Source organism: Scomber scombrus, chromosome 4 (genome assembly GCF_963691925.1).
Source record: "Scomber scombrus chromosome 4, fScoSco1.1, whole genome shotgun sequence".
NCBI lineage: Eukaryota > Metazoa > Chordata > Actinopteri > Scombriformes > Scombridae > Scomber > Scomber scombrus.
Window position 1 is genome coordinate 32855470 of NC_084973.1, and position 20379 is coordinate 32875848.

A 20379-nucleotide genomic window follows, 5' to 3' on the forward strand; every position below is an offset into this window, starting at 1 on the left:
AATAAGTAGCTTGATATTGTCTTCCAATCGTCTCAGCTGGGCGGTGCATCTCTGTCTAACCTGTTCCTACTGTAACCGGCGTGCTCGGTGTTAAGAACCAAGCGCACCGTCTGCATCCAGTCACCGTGTGTTTAGCGGCCATATTCTCCTGTACATGGCGTTAATCAAACCGTGTCGGTAGTCGGTGAGTTTAACACCGGGAGCCGATTTTCTCTGGGGCTCAAGACGAACTACACAACACACTAAAAAACAACAACAACGACACGACACAATAATGGCGCATTTGAGTGAAAACCCCGCCGATAAAGAGAGGTGAGTTCATGCGCGTACTCTGTTAGAAAAAGTGTAAATTTAACGTTAACTTTAGTATCAGCAAACAGAACGTGCTTTTAAATTATTTTAAAATTAATTGCGTTTATCTTCCAGGTCCACCCTTTAATTCGGCTATCATTAAAGTATGTTATTAACTCTTATTAAGCACAAATTATAGGTTTTATTTACGGTGTCTGCGGCTCTGATACAGCCGTCCACGGTCCGTGAAACGAGTAAAACACGTTAAACTTTGCTTATAAATGTACCTTTGTTATAAGTAACGTACAGTGTGTGAGACTTATAATGGCACGTTTTATAATATATGATACATGTTTGCTGTAATTAAAGCGTTTTATTTTAAATGGATGAGTTTTTACATGAAGTTTGGTCTGGTCTTGTAGCATGACGTGTAATAGTCAGAGTTACACACATGGACTGATTGTTATAACTATATTCAGTGAATGGTTACACAGTATTTTCTCAATCTGTATATTTTGTATTGTATGTATTTATGTTGCATGAATCTGAATCAGGTTTTTCGCCATGTAGATAATCAGATTACATGTCTTGGTGTTGTGGTGTGTAGTAGAAATAAAGACATTGTAAAATATAATATATAAATTAGGGCTGAACAATCAATCAAAATATATTTTTTAAATTCTTGTGGTGCTGTTGAGATGTCTTGGTTTACGCATCATGTCTAAATATCTTTGTTCGCCACAGATCCCCACAAACAAATCAGACTATTATCATTTTAATATGGTTTTCAATGAGAACAGCGATGTAAATATGATCATTCTCTCTAATATCGGAAATCATATCGCAATTGAAATATCAGTAAAAACACTCCTGATTGATCTAATCACAGCTGAACAATGTTTGATATCTTCATAATGTCATCATCAACATCTCGTGAACATTTTCAGTCTTATCTTTAGATAGTTAAATCATGATCGCGTGATTACTGAGCTTTAAAATCTCACAGTAGAGCTGAAACTAATAATCAGTTAATCAGTCTATCAACAGAAAATTATTGATTAGATATGTGGTGCCGTAAGTTTTCCGCGGTTCACCTGCAGAAGGAAGCTGTGAAGGACAGTTTGTAGATCCAATGATTGGTTGATCAGTCAGGGAAGTCATCTCTCTGAGCCGCAGATGTCCTTCTGCAGTTTAGTTTTAGTTTGTTTTACTCTGTTGATGAATTTCCTGTCTGTCTTTTTAATTGTTTTTTTAGTTTTAAAAGTGCTGAAGTTGGACTGCAGGTCACCACAAACATTCAGAGTGTAACTTTAGTTTCTCTCCTGACGTCTCCTGTCAGCCGTGAATGTGTCAGTGAGTCAGTGTGATGTGTTTCAGGTTCATCTGCGTCTATCCGGTCTACATCAACAGCAAGAAGACGCTGGCTGAAGGACGAAGGATCCCTTCAGAGAAGGTCAAGCTTATTTTATTACTCACCTGCAGTTACTCTCTACTTTCACCTTCTTATTAGATAGATAGATAGATAGATGGATAGATGGATAGATGGATAGATAGATAGATAGATAGATAGATAGGTATGGATAGATAGATAGATAGATAGATAGATAGATAGATAGATAGATAGATAGATAGATAGATAGATATAGATAGATAGATAGATAGATAGATAGATAGATAGATACAGATAGATAGATATAGATAGATAGATAGATAGATAGATAGGTACGGATAGATAGATAGATAGATACCGATAGATACCGATAGATAACCAGAGATAGATAGATAGATACAGATAGATAGATAGATAGATAGATAGATAGATAGATAGATAGATAGACATAGATAGATAGAAAGATAGATAGATAGATAGATGAAGATGTCGGTCTGAGCTTTAAGATATGACAGCAGGTTTTTTTCTTTATTTTGACAATGATGAATTAATGAGGGTTAGAGAGAAAAAAAACAGCAGATGAATGGATGAATGAGTGTGTTATGTGTCTGCAGGCTGTGGAGAATCCGTCCTGCGCTGAGATCAAAGACGTCCTGACGGCTGCAGGGATGAACGTCTACATGGAGGTGATCCTGCAGCACTATAATGTTTTATTGGGACGCCACAAATACATGAATGTGTCAAAAACCTTTGAATTCAAATGGTTTTATTGGGTTTTTAAACATTTACATATGAACATAGAAACAACCCGACATCGTACACACACAGACTCTCAGCAGCTGATAAAACACAAAGCAAAGAAAAAAAAACTTGATGAAGATGTCTGCAAATATCACACACTCATAAGGGGTTTAAAAAAGATTGTATTATTACGACATTATACTATGTGTATATGTGTTTTCCAGAACAAAATGCACCCCCGGGAGTGGAACAGGGAGTTCAGAGGTCGGGTCAGAGTTCAGATGAAGGAGGCTGACGGCAGCTTCTGTCAGGAGAAATTCAACTCCCGTAAGTCCCGTACACACACTCTGCTGTGGAGGAACGCTAGTCAAGATAATCCAGCACACCGTCACCTACTATGACCTCAATAATAAACATCAAGTAGAATTATCACCTTTCTGACATTGTTAACAAAAACTGAAAATGTATAAACTTGTATAACTTAAATATTATATACAGTACCAGTCAAAAGTTTATTTCGGTTCACTTTCTCATTGATGTGAATGGGAAAGTGTGTCCAAACTTTTGACTGGTACTGTATATTGGTCAATTAAGTTTTTTTGTGTCCATGTGGTTTAGTTTAAATTTAAATGTGAAAATAAACATTTGCACACATTCTTTGTTTGTGGACCCAGCATCAAATTTCTGCTTTAATCCATTTTGAGAGAATATATTAGAGGATTATGGCAAAAATGTCTAAGTGGTGTAACCATAAAAACTTTGTACCAAATACGTCAACCTGCTTAAAAACAGTAAATTGTCAATAAAACACCATATCAACTAGTTTGGCATGATCTTACATTATAACTTTATATTAAATAAAGGTAATGGAATACAATTGTTCTACATATTACATTTACTCTGGTAACCATGGAGATCAGGAACCTGACTGCTTTCTTTCTTTCTTTCTTTCCTTCTTTCTTTCTTATGTTATTTCTTTCTTCTTTCCTTCTTTCTCTCTTCCTTTTCTTCCTCCTTTTTCTGTCTTTCTTTCTTTCTACTCTTCCTTCTTTCTTTCTTTCTTTATTTCTACTCTTCCTCTCTCCTCCTACTTCTTGTTCTTTGTCTTCTTCCTCCTTTCTGTCTTTCTGTCTCCTCTTCCTCCTTTATCTTTCTTTCTCTTTTACTCATTTATCTTTCTTTCTTTCTCTCTAGGTGATAAAATATGTAATATTTATCATTCTTTTGTGGTTACACCATTTCACATTTTCAGGAGCATTCAGTCTTACTTTTGGTAAGAAATGGTGCAAATATCATTTAGAATGATATTAAACTTTACACATGTTAACAAACCTGATGCTGCTTTTAAGACTATTTTTTAAGATATTTTTGAATTGCTCATCTTGCCAACCCTTTACTGACCCATATATGAGGTAATTGTTAAAGAAATCGGCTCACTGGAGAAGCAGGCTGTAACAAAGGTCACTGAAGTTCATGTTAACTAAACATGAGCCTGTCTCGTTCCCTCTCAGGTAAAGACGTGATGTTTTACGTGTCGGAGATGATCCCCAAACTAAAAACCAGGACCCAGAAGAGCGGAGGAGGAGACACCAGCTCCCAGCAGGGGGAGGGAGGCAAGAAGAGCAAGAAGAAGAAGAAATAGATGACGAAGATGACCTGTTTTTATTTTCATTTCTTTCTTTCTTTTTTTTATTTTTATTTTTAAAGCTTCTCGTTTTGGGTGGATTGATTGTTTAGATCAAACCCTGAACTGACACTCGAGCTAGTTTTGTGGGTTTCTTCAAATGGGTTTATTGTCAAGGATTTAAAGTGACATCATGTAGTTTCCAAAAGAGAAACAAACTCATTTCTGTTTCATTTCAAAGTCTAAAGGTTTAAACCCAGAAACGGCTCAACTTTAGAAGAGGAAGAGGAGAATGTGTGAAGTGATGGAGGAAGATGAGCGTCTTTATGTTTCACATTTTTGTCAACTTCACCGTGTCTGTTTGGAGGAAAAGACGAGATGAATAAATGCCTCATTTTCTGACCTTTGTGTTGTTTTACTTCAAGAAATCAGTCGTCCTCAATTGCAATCAAATAAGTTTGTTGTAAGGATAAAGTTGTGACATTTTAAACCCCATCAAATATAATATGTAGAACCTAGAAGTAAAACAGATTTCCCAGTGAGTGTAATGGCTCGGTGTGACTGCACCCAAAACACTGGAAAACCAGCATAATGTTAGAGGAGCAGTGATCTGGTGCACTGTGTGGAGCAGACGACCACGTAAAGAAATCTGTCACAAACCGACGTTACCTCTGGCTGAAAGTAGAAAAAACATCAAACTAGGTTTTTACATTGCTTTTGTCGGGTCAAATATAAAACATCCAGGAGTCAGATGTCTCTACAGTAAGTGGTGGTCTATGAGGGATTTAAGTTGCAATACTGCGAGTGACCACTGGGTTAAAATTGAAAGCAAGGCTGAGCAGCAGCACTGTATCCAGCTCTTATAATACATCCATGGTGTAGTATCTGCATGGATGTATTATAAGAGCTAAATAAGGTGCTGCCACTCAGTCTATCAGTCAAGTTTTCCCAGTGGTCTCTCGTGGTATTGCAGCTAAAATCCCCCATAGACCACCACTGTAAAAGAAACATCTATAAAACTGTTGACAGGACACCTTGAACTGCAGACAAGGTCCAGGTGCCAGCGGGGGAACACTACTGAGCATGTGCAGTGGGCCACATAATGTGGAAGTAAACCTGGAAGCCAGTCGAGACATTCTTATAGGATTCAATGGGCATATAATTAACATCCCAAGCTGCACTTTGTTTGCATGTTTGAACAGGCCATTTACCATTGGCTGTTGACCACTCAGGTTAAACCATTTCTCAAAGCTTAGGGGTACCCCAACACTACATAGCAAAGATGTTTATTCTAACACCTTAAGCAATGTTAATGTTGTCTTTAAAAAATGCAGAAATATTAATAATGAAAAGAAATATGTATCAAAAGAACCTTCTTAAAAAACTGTTGCTGTGTCTTGACATATCCCAAATGTGTTCACTGTATCTGGGATTAAATTGTCCCTCTGCTCATAAACATGTTTTACTCTTGTACAGAGTTGACACCAGGAGGCTGCTTAATCATCATCTGCTGAAAATGGAAAATGTCTCTGACCTCACTGAAAATCCTGTTTTGAGGGACGGGCCTATGAGCATGATTTGTGACAATAAGAGTCTTCATTAGCATCACTCTAAAGACATCAATTCATGAAGATGAGGTGACAAGTCTGCATACAGATGGGAGACTGTAAAGCTGGCCCTCTGGTGTGATCTGTTACTATACCCTATCAATAACATCACATTAATAATCATCAATTCATTTATGTTCATTTTATTTGCCTGTCCCTTCTAAAACTACAATAGAAATCACTTTTTATTGTTATTTCTAAATATAATATACTATATATAACCTATAATGATATCATGCCCATAATTTAATTTATTTATAATGTACTCATAAGACTGACTGAGGACCAGCATATGACTGTATTGGATGGGTTAGAATTTGATGCTCAAATACCAGATGACACAATTCAAATTCTCAGTTGATCTTTATTGTTTGCAAGCAAGAGCCATCAACAGCATTACAAAGATATGACTGAGGAGAGTCAGTCTCTGCTCAGTTCTTATAGTACTTTAAGAAAACATCCATTAAAGGTCCAGTGTGTATAATTTAGTAGCATCTAGTGGAATGGACTTGGCAGAAATAGATAATAATATGTAAGTTTCCTCTTTCACAGAGCCGCCATGTTTCTACAGTAGCTCAAAACAGGCAAACCAAACACTGGCTCTAGGGAGGACCTTTAATGGCCAAGATAGGTTCTCTTACTCACATTGAAAGAAAGGGTGGTGGAGGAGGGTATTCAGTTGTGCAACCTCACCACTATATACCGTTAAATCTTACACACTGCTCCTTTAATGTAGCCAGCAACAGCTTGCAAATGATTTTTCGACCTTTCTTTACTTGATCATGACATTTTCTTAATTTAAGACACATTATTCTTCTCTTATTCTGCGTACGTAGCTACATCTCAAACATCCACCACCTGCACCTACTCCTTAAACTCACACATATCCCTTACTGTGCAGATTATTTACATTAGAACACACATACAAAAAAATGGATTGTAATATCACAATGTTGATGAGGACAAAGACCCATATTCCTCAGCTGATGACTGATTAGCTGAACTGATTCCCTCTGTCTAATGTACAATGTTTCAGCAGCCTCTCCACTGACAAGACCATGTTTTTGAAAACCAACGTCAGGTGACCACATTTGCTTTGATCACTCATCCAGTCTTGCAGAGCAATCTTTTAAGTTTGGTTTTGTCCAAAAAAAAGTGAGGAGAACCTTCTGTGGTGAAATTTGGCAGTCAAATGCCATAGGCGACCCTAACCCTAAGCATAAAACATCAGTGGTTTTGTCCTTTGCACAGTTTTACAATTTTGACTGAGCCATTGTGGAAAGCCAACATGTAAATGTCATTTCCATCACCCCCAACCAGGTAATCTCCACCAGTGGACACCAAGATGTTGTTGCCATAAAGCTGCATTTCAGTTTGTTGTAGTAATATCAACTATGTGAAGGTTTCTCCAAGTGAAGGTCTAACAAGATTTCTATTTATATAAAGGATGACAGTCAAGCTCATTTAGTTAGAATTAATTGAATTTGGCACTGGGACGAGACGTGTCATTCCGAGCCTCTGTGTGTTTGAAATACCAAGATGGAAAAACATGGATGCTGGCAGTTAACTGTTTGTCTGCTTCTTTGATGCAGTTCAGATGCCATGCTCCTAACTAGAAAACAAGATTTGCTTTCACTATTCCTTCATAATATGATCAAAGTAACATAAACACTAGGCATGCCTTGGTGGCTGAGTGGTTACGGCACATGAAACATAAAAGCAGCATCCCTGGTTTGATTCTGGCAAGGGACCTTTGCTGCAGGTCATTCCCCTGTTTCCTGTTGGCCTCTATGCCTTATACTCTCTAATAGAGGCAAAAAATAAATAAATAAATATATATAAAAAAGTAAATGCAAATAATGAATGAAAAACAAATTACGAGCGAGTAATGACATTTCAGAGTTTCATAGACAAATTTCAACCTCAAAAATCTACATTACATCTGCCGTCATGGAAATTAACTTGGCATCAACATGTGTTTGTGTTTCTTCCTGTGTCTTTTGTTGTTGTGCCCCTTTAGTTGATTTTCTATACATTAGTAAGATGAAAACACAGAGGAAAAGGAGAAGACCGATGCAGGCAAGTGAAATCTTAATTAATGGCCAAACCCATTCCTTCTCTCTTAACTGACACTCTTGTAGCAGACTGTCCACTGACACCTGCACCTCTCTGAAAACCAACATCAAATGACCACATTCAGTTTCATCACTGATCCAACCTTCCAGTGCAATCCTTACAGTAGTTTGATTTAGTCCAAAGAAAGTCAGGAGAACTCTGCTAGATAACTGTTGGCAGTCAAATATTGGTGTTGACTGTGACTTTAAGTACAAAACATCTGTGGCGTTGTCCTTTGCACAGTTGTCAATGGTGACTGAGCTATTGTGGAAAGCCAACATGTAAATGTCATTTCCATCACCCCCAACCAGGTAATCTCCACCAGTTGACACCAAGATGTCGTTGCCGTCTGAACCTTTGAGAAGGGAACTTTCATAACCAGACACCAAGATATCAGAGTAGATAGTGCCGATCACATTCTCTACATCCTTCAACACGTCCCCCTCAGCATCAGCGTAGCGGCCCTGTCCCGTTAACAAGTTAACGTAAACCCCTTTACCCTTCTCGTGATCACCCTGGTATAGAACAGTGTCTCTGCCAGGACCTCCATCCACTAGATCTGCCCCTGGTCCAGGAATGAAGACGTCCCTGCCAGAGTTTCCCATCATAGTGTCATTTCCATCCCCACCATAAAGAGTGTCATCTCCCAAGCCACCAATCAGGATGTCAGCTCCATTCCCTCCTATCAGTGTGTCATCTCCTTCACCTCCATCTAAGGCATCATCCTTCCATCCACCAATCAGAGCATTGTCCTGATCATTACCTAGTATGTCATTGGACTGGGATGGACAGCCTTGCACTGTATGAACCTTTGATAAGTTTCTGTGAGAGTTGAGGTCCAAATGACAGTCAGTCTGTGATTGTTTCAGAGTCACTTTGAAAGCTTCAGTCTTAAAGAAAGGAACATCTCCAGTTGAATTTAGTGATTTCAATTTAAAATGCACTCCGTCAGAGGTCTGAAAGTTTATGTGCTGATGTTGGGGACCATTATTGTAGTTTAGCAGACTGAATTGTAATTGTTCTCTCATTGTTGTGATCGTCACATTTAGATCTCCTGTTGATGAGTGCAGTACAATTTGGCTGCCATGGAGAAAATCTATATCAACTAACACAGTATCCATGTTCTGATCTTCTGCAAAGTTATCAATCATTAAGTTGTTTCCATATCCATGTTTGATGATGTAAGTGTCTTTTCCTTCACCACCAAACATCAGTGCACCTCCAGTGTAAGGATCGAGCACATTTTCTTTGCTGTTGCCAAACATGATGTCAAAACCTGAGGAGCCATACATTTCTCTCACTGAATCAAAATTATTATTCATCATCATCTCTTTGCCTTCATAGCCTAAGAAGAGCCGCTCTGACGAATTTATGCTTCTATATCTGAAATACTCTTCAGAATTAAAGTCCTCTGTGTTAATTGCAATAATCGACTGTTTCTGAAGATGCATTGGGACTGAGTGAAGTGGTTCAGGTTTTTGGTTTCTGTAATCAACAGTTAAAGGAAACAGTAAAGACTCACCACAGCTGCTGAGGTTGGACATCAGTCCAGCTGTTATTCCATCACTGGTTCTGATCTGCAGGTGCTGATAACTCTTTGACTCAAACCAGTTCTGTAAAATAACTTCTTTGCTTCCATTTACCAAAATGATGATGCTTTGTCCTTCACAAGAACTTGCTATGTGCTTATACGGCTCTTTCAGGAAGAGGATGTCCATAGCTCGATCTGGTGATTGATTGTTGATGGTTTTCACTCCTTGGCCTGGTGTGATGACATACCAGTCTTCTCCTCCTCTACCCTGAATGACATCATTTCCTGTTCCTGGAATGAATATGTTATTTTCTTTGTTCCCTCTGATGATATCATTAAACTCTGACCCGCGGACATCTGTCACACTGTGGAGAGCCTCGTCCTCTTGAAGGTCCACCACCAGAGCAGATTTGGACTTGCTGTAGTCAATGCTGCGACTTCTTATGCACTTGGTGAACGGATCATTCTGCAGGCAGTCAGCCTTGTTTTCTGAGATTGTGAAAGTGATCAGATCCTTTGTGATGATGAGCAAGTGTCTGTCAGCTGGTGATCTGAACCAGTTCACTAAAGTCACATGGATGTCTGTATTGTCATGGAGAGCACTCAGAGCAACATTATCACTTTCCACCCTGACTTTAAAAGTGTGAATATCTGCTTCTATTATAGCCAGATCTGTTGTATTGTCTGTGGAGTAATTGTCAATCAATACTGATGCTTGTTTTACTGAATATATGTCCTCTCCTTCACCACCAATCAAATGATCTTGACCTCCTCCTCCATCAATCAGATTATTCTCTCTATTTCCAATAAGCACATCATCATACCGAGACCCTAAAATGTTTGTAACTGTCTGTAAAAGGGGCTGTGATGCGTTCACAGTTTCACCTTGTGTCTTAAACATCTTGTTAATTCCTCTGGCAACCAGCTGAACAGAAGAAACCACAGTGTAGGAAATCTCAAACATGACTCCGTCTCCTGACATCATGTTCATATGACGATATGTTTCCCCTAAAAACCAGTTTTGTATGATCACAGTATGGCTGTCCTTGTACATTAACACAACGTCATTCTCAGATTTAGACACAGAAATGTGACTGTAATCAACACTGAAATGTAGAGTGTCTAGTGCTTTGGAAGGATCGTAGTTGTTTATGATTGTTTTTCCACCATTTTCAGGAATAATATATGTGTCTTTTCCACCAGAGCCTTCAACATAACTTCTCTGTGGACCGAGGAAGAATATGTCATCACCTGGTTCACCATAAAGCTGATAATAGTAACTTAACATGACTTCAATCACATGTTTGTCATCTGCTTTCTGTACTGTAAAAAAACGATTAGAATCCCTGTTGCCCTCGTATGTCCCATATCTTGAATCGGTTACAGCTTCATAACCTGAAACCACTGTCGTAGAGCCAGCTGGTATGAACATGAGTATTTTGTTCTGTAGAGTCTTATACTGTAATTGATGTGACTCTCCCAGGCCAAGAATTATATCTTTGCTACCTTGTGTATCAATGTTCCAACATTTCTTCCCAGTGCTCTCATCACTAGATACAAAATAATCCATACAGAACTCAGACTGACCCTGATCAGCAAGGCAGAAGTGAATACTGCCTCCACTCCGAGAAGAGTCACCACTACTAAAATCAATGGCACTTGTTCCATCCTTTTCCTTAATAACTCTGTAATATTTGTGATAGTCTGAAATCTGGTCAACAAGTCTGCGTCCCTCCTCAATTTCATCGTAATGCCAATCATAAAATATACTTGCCACAGAAATTTCAAAATGTTCAATCCCCTTCCCAATGCCAACAAAAACAGCCATCACTTTATCAAGAATTCCAGCATCCTTTGGGAGGCTGTTTAGTTCATTCTTGATGCCCATATAAACATCATCAATGACCATCCGAACTACTGATAGAGCCAGATTTATATGTGCAATAAATGGTGCCAGCAGAGGCTGAACCATTAGAGCAACATCTAACACAATAATATCAACATCTAAGGAAGCATCAATTAGTCCCAGAGCATCACCTCTTTCCAAATCTTGTTCCAAATTGTATATTCCCAACCCAATTCCAACAACTGGTATAACTTTCATAGTGCCTTTCATTACAGGGCTTTTCATCACTGCTGCTGCAGTTCTGGCGATTCTGGTCTCTGAGGACAGAGCTTGTCTGGCAACAATAGACGTGGTCATGTCTGCCACTCCATGCAATGTTTGCAGACTCCCTATCACACCATCTTTGATGTCTCCTTGTTCAAAGGCACGAACAGCTCCTTTCATCCCAAGCAATAAACCCAGTGTCCCAACAGCAGTCCCTGCTTGCTCTACATACTTGTTAACTTGATGGGAGGACGTTGAACCATGCATCTCCAGGGCATTAACTGCTGTGTCAATGCTCTCCAGCATCTTTTCATTAAAGCGTTGATTCTCTGGAGATAACTCAACCCTAAACTCAACAGGTTTAGAATCAGCACCATCGGACACAAGCTGACATATAAACTGTCCATTCTCCATTCGGGCACTGCCCTCCTGGACACGCAGCCCTGCCAGATTTTCACCATGTTTTGCCTTCAGTTGGCTGTGGATTTGTTGAGTTAACGATATGGACGCCCTGGAGAAATAGGACTGTAATTTGAAAGAATTCTCCAACTCTGAGGCTGAATTCAAGTCTCTCAACATTACATAGCCATTGTCATATCCTCCAAGTGTTCCTGATGCTGGACCATCTCCAGAAGATGTGAAGGTAATTGGATGATGATCAATTTTGTCTTTGAAACTCTGGTAGTCTTTTATGAAGGTTATTTGTTCATCTGAATTGTCATGAAATATGTTGTATTGTGTTGCCATATCAGCCACAGACTTCACATAATATTTACTATTATCTCCCTGCCACTGTGTTAATATGTAGACTTCCTGTTTTATGAGATCTCTAAGGTCCTTCATTAACTGTCCCTTATTCACAGATTTGTAATTTTTTAACTTGCTAGAACCTTCAGATGTTGCTGAGCCACGAAATCCTCGCCTGCTTGGGTCAATCCAACTTTTTCCTCTTGCCATTGGATGGTTGTCAAAAAGAATATTCAGTCCTTTACGTCGGATATTGTTGTCTGGCCTTTGGGACATGTCCAGGGCCATGAGAACCAGAGGGAATGTCCGGAAATTTCTAGCAGATTCAGATATAACTGATGCAGTGAAATATGTGGTGAACCAGGCCTCAGTGGAAAGTTCTAAGCCAGTTGTGCGCTGTCCAAGAAAAATATCTTTCACATACCGAGCATAGTGTTCTTTTGGGTTCATTATATTTTGATTCAGAATTTGTGTTTGCATGTCTTTGTATTTTTCTCTTCCTATCTGTGCAGTAATAGATTCCTTAACAGCATTGTTTAATTGATTGTTGGCAAGTTTTTTTCCAACTAGATACACATACAGAGTCTGTGGATCAACAGCATATATCCAGTCATTAACCATCAGGTATGTGATTTCATTTTCTCCGGTCTTTGCATAGTGTCGAATGATATTTCTAACATCTTCTCCAGATTTTATCTCATAACAGTTTGAAAGAACATTTTTTAGTTTCTGTTCATCCACTATCCACCTTATCTCATTATCTTCTTTTTCTCCTATTAGATATGTTCCTCCAATTTCGTCCAGATCCTTGATGTGTATTTTCTCGGGAGGTGGTTGGTCAGAGTGAAACAATCCCCAAGATAACGCCTCAAGTTCATCACAAGCAGATTGTATTTGCTCAACTTTATTTTTGTCAATCATCTCAAAAACTTTCTGGTGTATAAATGTCCTTGGCTCATCTGGCCAGCTGTCTCTGTAGATTAAAAAACGTGGATTTGGAGTTTCATTTATGAGACATTTTCTTCCATTCCTTACAAAATGTTTGCCCATCAGAAAGTTTCTTTCATTGGTGAAAATTGCTTCTCCTTTACTGCCAGGCTCGTTTCTAATAATGACATCTCCGTTCCTGTCTATATTTGCCACAACTTTCTCACTGTCATCTTTATGCCTCCACTGCAGCCCATCTGGAGTGATTTCTTGGGTGATTTTCTCTCCAGTGTGTCTGACCTGGATCACAGTGTCTCTCAGGTGCAGCTCTGTCTCGATGTGATGTGTGTCATGGAGCTCCTTCATCAGGGTTTCAACAAAAGCTTTATCTGACCCGACCTCACAGGCAACCACACTTGTTGTTTTGATTTTGTCACCGATCCTGGAGGTTTGTTGAATGATTTTGGCCACATCTTGGGCTCTGTACCCTCCCAGTCTCATCTCTGCTGAGTTATCTCTCACACCATGACCCACCAGCGTTAGTCTGCTGTCCTCTGACAGCGGCAGAGAAGCTCCATGAATCAGTTTTGGTCTCTGGTTGTTATCAAGAACATAGATGGAGGTAACTGACGGATGCTTCTCATAAAGATAAGTGACAGCTTTTCTGACCACAGGATCATCTTTCATAATGATGATCTGCTGATGGTCATACTGTGTGGTATGATCAACTGGTCTTTGTGGTATTTGGTAGCTGGAAACTGAGTCAGTTTGATTCATGACCTGGTAAATCTGCTGATTCTCCCAGTTTGTTTCTAAGACTGTTTTAATTCCACGGACCATAAAAACCCGAATGAAGTTATGTTGGAAGTCTGTAGTTGTGTTTCCATCGAGGGAGAACACTGGTGCTGCTTTCAAAGGAGATTTCAGCATCAGCTCTGCAAGTAATGAACCAGAAAGGCCAGACACAGTTTGTCCATCTTCTGAAACACTTCCAAATATTTTCACTACAGTGTAGCTATCTGCTTCTGGTACACAGGAGTCATTGTGTAGACAGGCTTTACTGACTATCACTGAGTAATGAGGATCCATGTTGTATTCCTGTTGGACTCTGTCAATCGTCGACTTTTCTTTGTCAGTTGTGATCAGAATCTTTTGGCTGTAACTGTGTGAGATCTCTGAAGCTGTTAACAGATAATCTTGTATCTTCTGTTCATCAATATCTTTCAAGAAGGTGTCAAAATCCTGGAAAATAATTTAGAATAAAATAAGTACGGTGGCCAGGAAGTGCTAAACTACATTACAAAGTGTGAAACACTTTTACATACCTTGAGACAAATTTACTTTTTGGAAAACATTTTTGCATATCACACAACAAAATTACATTCGCAACACACATTTACATTTTAGAAAACCAAATGCAAAATAGTTTTTTATGAGCGCTGAGATACATTTACGAATGACACAATCTTCATAGAAAGGGAATGTACCAAATACCGTAAGTGTCGTGAAAGTGATAAAGTGCAGTTACAGTGCAGACTCTCAGCTTTAATTTATGAGTATTCACATCCAAATTGGAGAAAGGAATTACAGCTCTTTAATATGTACCAACCTCTTTTTAAAGGGACCATAAATAATTGGAAAATTGACTTAAAAGCTGTTTCATGAACAGGTGTGGGCATTTCTTTTGTTGTTTCATCATCAATTAAGCAGGTAAAAGGTCTAGAATCGATTCCAGGTGTTGTCTTTGCATTGGGAAACTGTTCCTGTGAACTTTCAACGTGCGATCAAAGACAGGTCATCCTTAGGCTGCAAAACCAACAATAGATCCATCAGAGAGATCTCAAGAACATTAGGAGTGGCCAAATCAACAGTCTGGTACATTCTGAAGGAGTAAAAATGCAATGGTGAACTTGGTAATAAAAAAAGGCCTGGATGTCCACAGAAGATAGCAGAGGTGGATGATCCCATGATCCTTTCCATGGCAAAGAAAAACCCCTTCACATCATCCAGTCAAGTGAAGAACACTCTGGAGGTAGCCATATCATTATTCAAGTTCACTATGAAGAGAAGACTTCACAAGAGCAAATACAGAGGGTTCACCTCACGGTGTGAAACATGCCTAAGTGTCAAGAATATAAAGGCCAGATTAGAAAAAATGCTTCCTCACGGCCTGGTGGATGAAGCTGTCCTTCAGTCTTGAGGTGCGAGCCTGAAGGCTGCAGTATCTCCTGCCAGATGACAAGAGACTGAAGAAGCTGTGTGAGTGGAGGGTGGGGTCACGTGCAATGCTGAGTGCTTTCCAGGCCAGTGAAAGCACCAATGATATTCCCCACTTCATCCACTATGCACTGGAGGGTTCTCTTGTTGCGCTGCTGAGCTTTCTTGGCTAGTGATGTGGTGTTGTTCGTCCATTTTATTTATGATTATTTAGTTTGTCCAATTACTTTTGAGCCCATGAAATAAGTGGACTGTGCATAAAAATGTTTGCAGTTCCTAACATTTTGAAACCATGTTTTTTTCCAACCCCTTGAATTAAAGATGAAAGTCTGCACTTCAATCACATTTTGATTGTTTCATTTCAAATCAACTGTGGTGGTGTACAGAGACAAAATTATGAAAACTGTGTCACTGTCCAAATATTTATGGACCTAACTGTACATACGTATATATGTCTATGTTTCAGATGCAGATTTGACACAATGGATAATATAACAAGCTTTTAAAATACAACACATTGTTAAAGGTGAAACCAAAAAGCAGTGTGTAGTCGGCTCACATTTCAGATGTCTATGAGTTGTTAACAGCTCCACCAAATACTGATTTTTCCCTCTAAACTTCTCACATGCTCCCATTTCAATAAATGTTCAAATGATCCAATATTTCAGCAAAAATCAAAGATTAGAGAAAAAGTCCAAAAACTGAAAACACATTTGTGTATCAGAACTTAGTTTTTTTCGTCTTTCCTCTCCCATTAATCATCTCACCACCCCTCAAATTTATCTGCTGACCCTTTGGAGGGGCCCCACCCCTAGGTTGGGAACCACTGGACTATACTAGCTAACTGTAAATAAAGTAGTGTAAACTAGCTCCACCTCCAGCAGCTACAACAGTAACATGCTGCTCTAACACTGATGCTTCACTATTAATAATCTAATGATGTCATATATAATAATGTATCAGTCAGAGGGTCATTCATTTGCTGTATTTTATCCACCTCAACCTACTAGTATTAGATGGAACTTGATATTTTCAGATACTCAATATTAAAGTAGAAAAACCTGATTGGGAATAGGGCTGGGTATCAATAAAAAATTATGATACCAGAACCAATCCAAGTACCCTTAAAGTGATACCGATACCAACTGAGTACTTCATTAGATTCCCATTAACACATTTAGGTCTCTGTCTTGTATCCGGTGTAACAGGCGTGTAGTGTAGACACACTTTAGAGCGTTTAGGTGGCATCTTGGCTGCTGAACTGCTGAGCGTGCTAACTCAGATTCACCACGACTTCACCACCACAGACAGGTTGTAGCTGCTGTGGCAGTGGACCAATCACATGTAAAAGGTATCAAATACTGATACCCAGCCCTAATTGGGACATTCCTATTATCTGGTTGTGGTTCCAGTGTAATTAAGTTCAGTTTTTCTAAACTCAGTTCTTTCATTTTCTTTTAAAATCCACCAACCTGTTCCATCTGAATGACACAAGCTGTGAAATTTTCACACTTCTGAAAACCATCCATCAGACTCTTCAGGTTTTTGTCAGTGTTCCCCCTAAAAGAAGATGAATTATGTTTATATCACAGAGAGAAACACAGTTATTACACAAATTCAATAAAGCCTGATAATAACCACCATAAAGTTGTGATGCAACATTGTGCAGGTGCAATATTTTCACGAGAATGTCAAATATTTTCCCATAATGAATATATTTTGCTTTTATCTATCCAAATGGATCAATCCATATGAGGCTACTTTGATTTTAATGACCATTGCACATCTTCATGTGATGTGCCATTTAAAATCCGTCCTATACCAAAAACAAATCAGAATCAGAATGCTTTATTGTCATTGAACATTACTTTTTCAATGAAATTCTCATGCAACCCCTCAGTGGTGCGACACAAACAACAAGACAGTATGATGGCCAAACTAGTGAAATCCATCCTATGGTGGATACATCTACAGGTGTTTCATTATCACCAGTTATATTGCCTGAACCTAATAATAACTCTTCTATCTTTAGTTCCTGGATACAGAAATTCATTTAGTTATTGATACAGTTAAAAGCATACACATAGAGTTAAATATAACAAGCAATTCTATTGTTTGTTTAGTAGTTAAAAAGACTAATTACTTATTCTGTCCACAGGGTGGCAGACATGTTTGTTTACACTCACAGTACAAGCAGTAAAGAAAAGAAGAAAGCAGTGATAGGGAGATACAGTGGAAGTTCAGGCATAAGTTCATTATGACAGATGTAAAACAATGCAATGCCACGTTTGTTTCATATGCAGACGTTCAGTGAACGGTAAAACAAAGAAGATATGCTTCTGGTCATTTTTTATAGAAGTTACAGCTAAATCCCCACAACTCTGCATCCTGTAACTTAACTCAAATCAAATAACTCCATTAACACACATCAGAGGGGCAAAATATTAGGAACACCAATCAATATAATGCACCCTAATACGCCACCATCACCCACTATGACCTCAGTAATAAACATAAAGTAGAATTATCACGTTCCTGACAATATTAACAAAAACTGAAAATGTATAAACTTCATAAAAGTAGAATTTATAGCAGAGCTGTTGTATTGGATTGAATTAGATTACACAGGTATATCTAATGAAGTGGCTGGTGTCAGTATACATTTTTCTCCTTAAATGTGACAGCTGTGACTACTATTTGTTCAAACAAATTAACATCACATACAGTTTTTTAGAAGAGCTGCCCTAGAGTTAACTGCTTTGTACAATAAGAAGCACTAACAGGTGATTACTTCAAAGCCCATCTTCTCAGGTGGTGGTGAATAAAAGCTTTCTCACCAAATCTCATCACAAATCTTATTTCTTAACATGCTGTAAATACCTTCTTACTCCTTCTTACCTACTAGTGGATCTCTTAACCCTGGTCCCATGCATGGACGTGGCCCTGAGATGAAATACATTATTTGTTACATTTTTATTCACTTTATCAACTCATGTTAGGTTCAGATACACATTGAACAGGAAGAATGATTATAGCATATAACTAATGTTTTAATGTTCATATGAACACCTGACTGTGTTTTTTAGACTAACTTGAAAAACAGTTACTTGTTCTTTTTTAAGTGGGAATTTATGTATATCCCTTGGGATAAAATATATTTTCATAAAAAACAGGGTGTGGATAAAAAGTTCCATCTCATCTGTCAGTTTTCACAGCAGTGCCTGAATAACAAGATATATCATATTTTGTGAAATATATGCATCTTAGATTTGCCAAAGCCTTTAATGTTGGAAGGGAGACATGTAAGTTTACCTTGAGTTGAACGGCTTCTTGAGCCTCTCATGAAACATGTGTTCAGACAGTCCTCTGAGGCGATGCAGTGCAGCGATATCAGGGCTGAGCTCCTCCCAGTCATCCTCTCTCACCTCTGCAAAGTTAAGACACATTTTACTTTAATTGAGGATCAGTTGTTCCTTATGCTCATGTTTTGAGCTCATGATGAAAGTTAGAGGAAAGGAAGATGAAAGCAGGTATGTTATTGGCAGACTTAATGCAAATACTAAATTATTACAGTTAGAATATTACACATTATACTGAAAGTACAACAGAGATACATGGAAATGTGGTCATTCATTTTAGAAGTATGTTGTCAAAGACATAAATTCTTAAAGGGATCCTTTGACTTGTTGAAATCTGATGGATTACAACTAAGATATAAAAGAGAACGTGAGGTTGTTAAAATGTTAAATATTTCTTACCAAAATGTTGAGTGAGGCTGAGGAGGCTGAAGAGGATCAGGAGCTTCATTGTCCACCAGACCTGCAGCCGACCCGCCATCACACTGCAAAATATTATAAATACTATTACAAATGTGACTGATCAAGGAAGTAGTTGTGCTTTGAGTATGTCCACATATTACCTCAGCAGAGCAAAATAGTTATTGGTCTTGTGTGATAACCTAAACCTAACCCAAGTGCCACTAATTTACCCTTTTTTCTGATTGTTTAGGTGCTTCATCTTTGAAACTGTATATAGGCTATTTGTAAAACTAACCACCAAAACCTTACACCATTATGTCCATTCAATGTGGAATTAACAGTTTATCTGATTGTCCCTGTATGGTACCAACACATCCTCATAATGAAACAATCTGCACTCCAGTTCAAGTATTTTAGCCGTAATTGTAAAAATCAAGGTATGTAATGTGTGGTTAGATTTAGGCACAAAAGTCACTTGGTTAGTGTTACGGAAACATTATGTTTTACAGTGTCAGTTCACCTTATGTTTATTTTTCTCCTTTCATTATATTTGTCAAGGTTTGGAGATACTAATACTGTGGCTGCCTAACAAACCTTGTTACTGTAGGTTAATGTGATACCTACAAATACCCCGACAGTCAATATACAAAGAGTAATGTTATTGATCCACATTATTTATACAGCTATGTATGTATAGCCACCTTCCTGGTCCTCCCCCAAACTCTCACTGTGCAGCACATTAGACTGTGTTACTGTCACACAAATAAGTTTTCCTCATGAACAATGATTGAAATTAAAATCACTTACTACTTATAACTTACCAATGTTTCATTCATATATATACTGTATATAAACATATCAATAAAATAATGTGCTGTAAATAATCATGAAACAATCTCAACATTAATTAAGTCAGCAAAAGTCCAAAATAATATTGTGGAATTATTCCTTCAGAAAATATATAACTAACCTAATACTGTAAAGCTTAATAGCCCAATCTATATGTCAACCTTTCTTTTACTCACCTGAAAATGTAAATCCTGACCAGCTGCGAAAGTCAAGTTGGAGTGGAGAGAGTTGAATATGAAATGTTCTTCCTCTTCAGGATCAACCACTTCTATCAGTTTATCTCCTGTCATTGATTTATTTATCAGGCCAGTTAAGACCTTCCCCTTGGTTGGGACAAACCCAGATATGATGTGGGAGGTGGCAGTAATAATTGCACTGAAATAATCTTGAATTTACCGTTCTTAATGGGATCAAATCAAACTATTGCTTGTTGCTTTACTGTTAAATAAAACATGTTTATTTAAGTTAAATT

General features: G+C 38.3%; 2 protein-coding genes across 2 annotated transcripts in view; one reads left to right on the top strand and one right to left on the bottom strand.

Annotated features, from left to right (window-relative positions):
• The window catches only part of LOC133979436 (uncharacterized), a 1726912-nt gene that overhangs the window by 477015 nt on the left and 1229518 nt on the right, over positions 1-20379 (bottom strand). The gene's annotated exons all lie outside the window — the stretch shown is intronic.
• On the top strand, positions 132-4448 carry srp19 (signal recognition particle 19). Its single transcript, XM_062416937.1, has 5 exons — positions 132-312; positions 1669-1744; positions 2296-2367; positions 2647-2749; positions 3934-4448. Exons 1-5 carry the CDS (start codon positions 275-277, stop codon positions 4062-4064), a joined length of 420 nt encoding a protein of 139 aa, XP_062272921.1. The 5' UTR covers positions 132-274; the 3' UTR covers positions 4065-4448.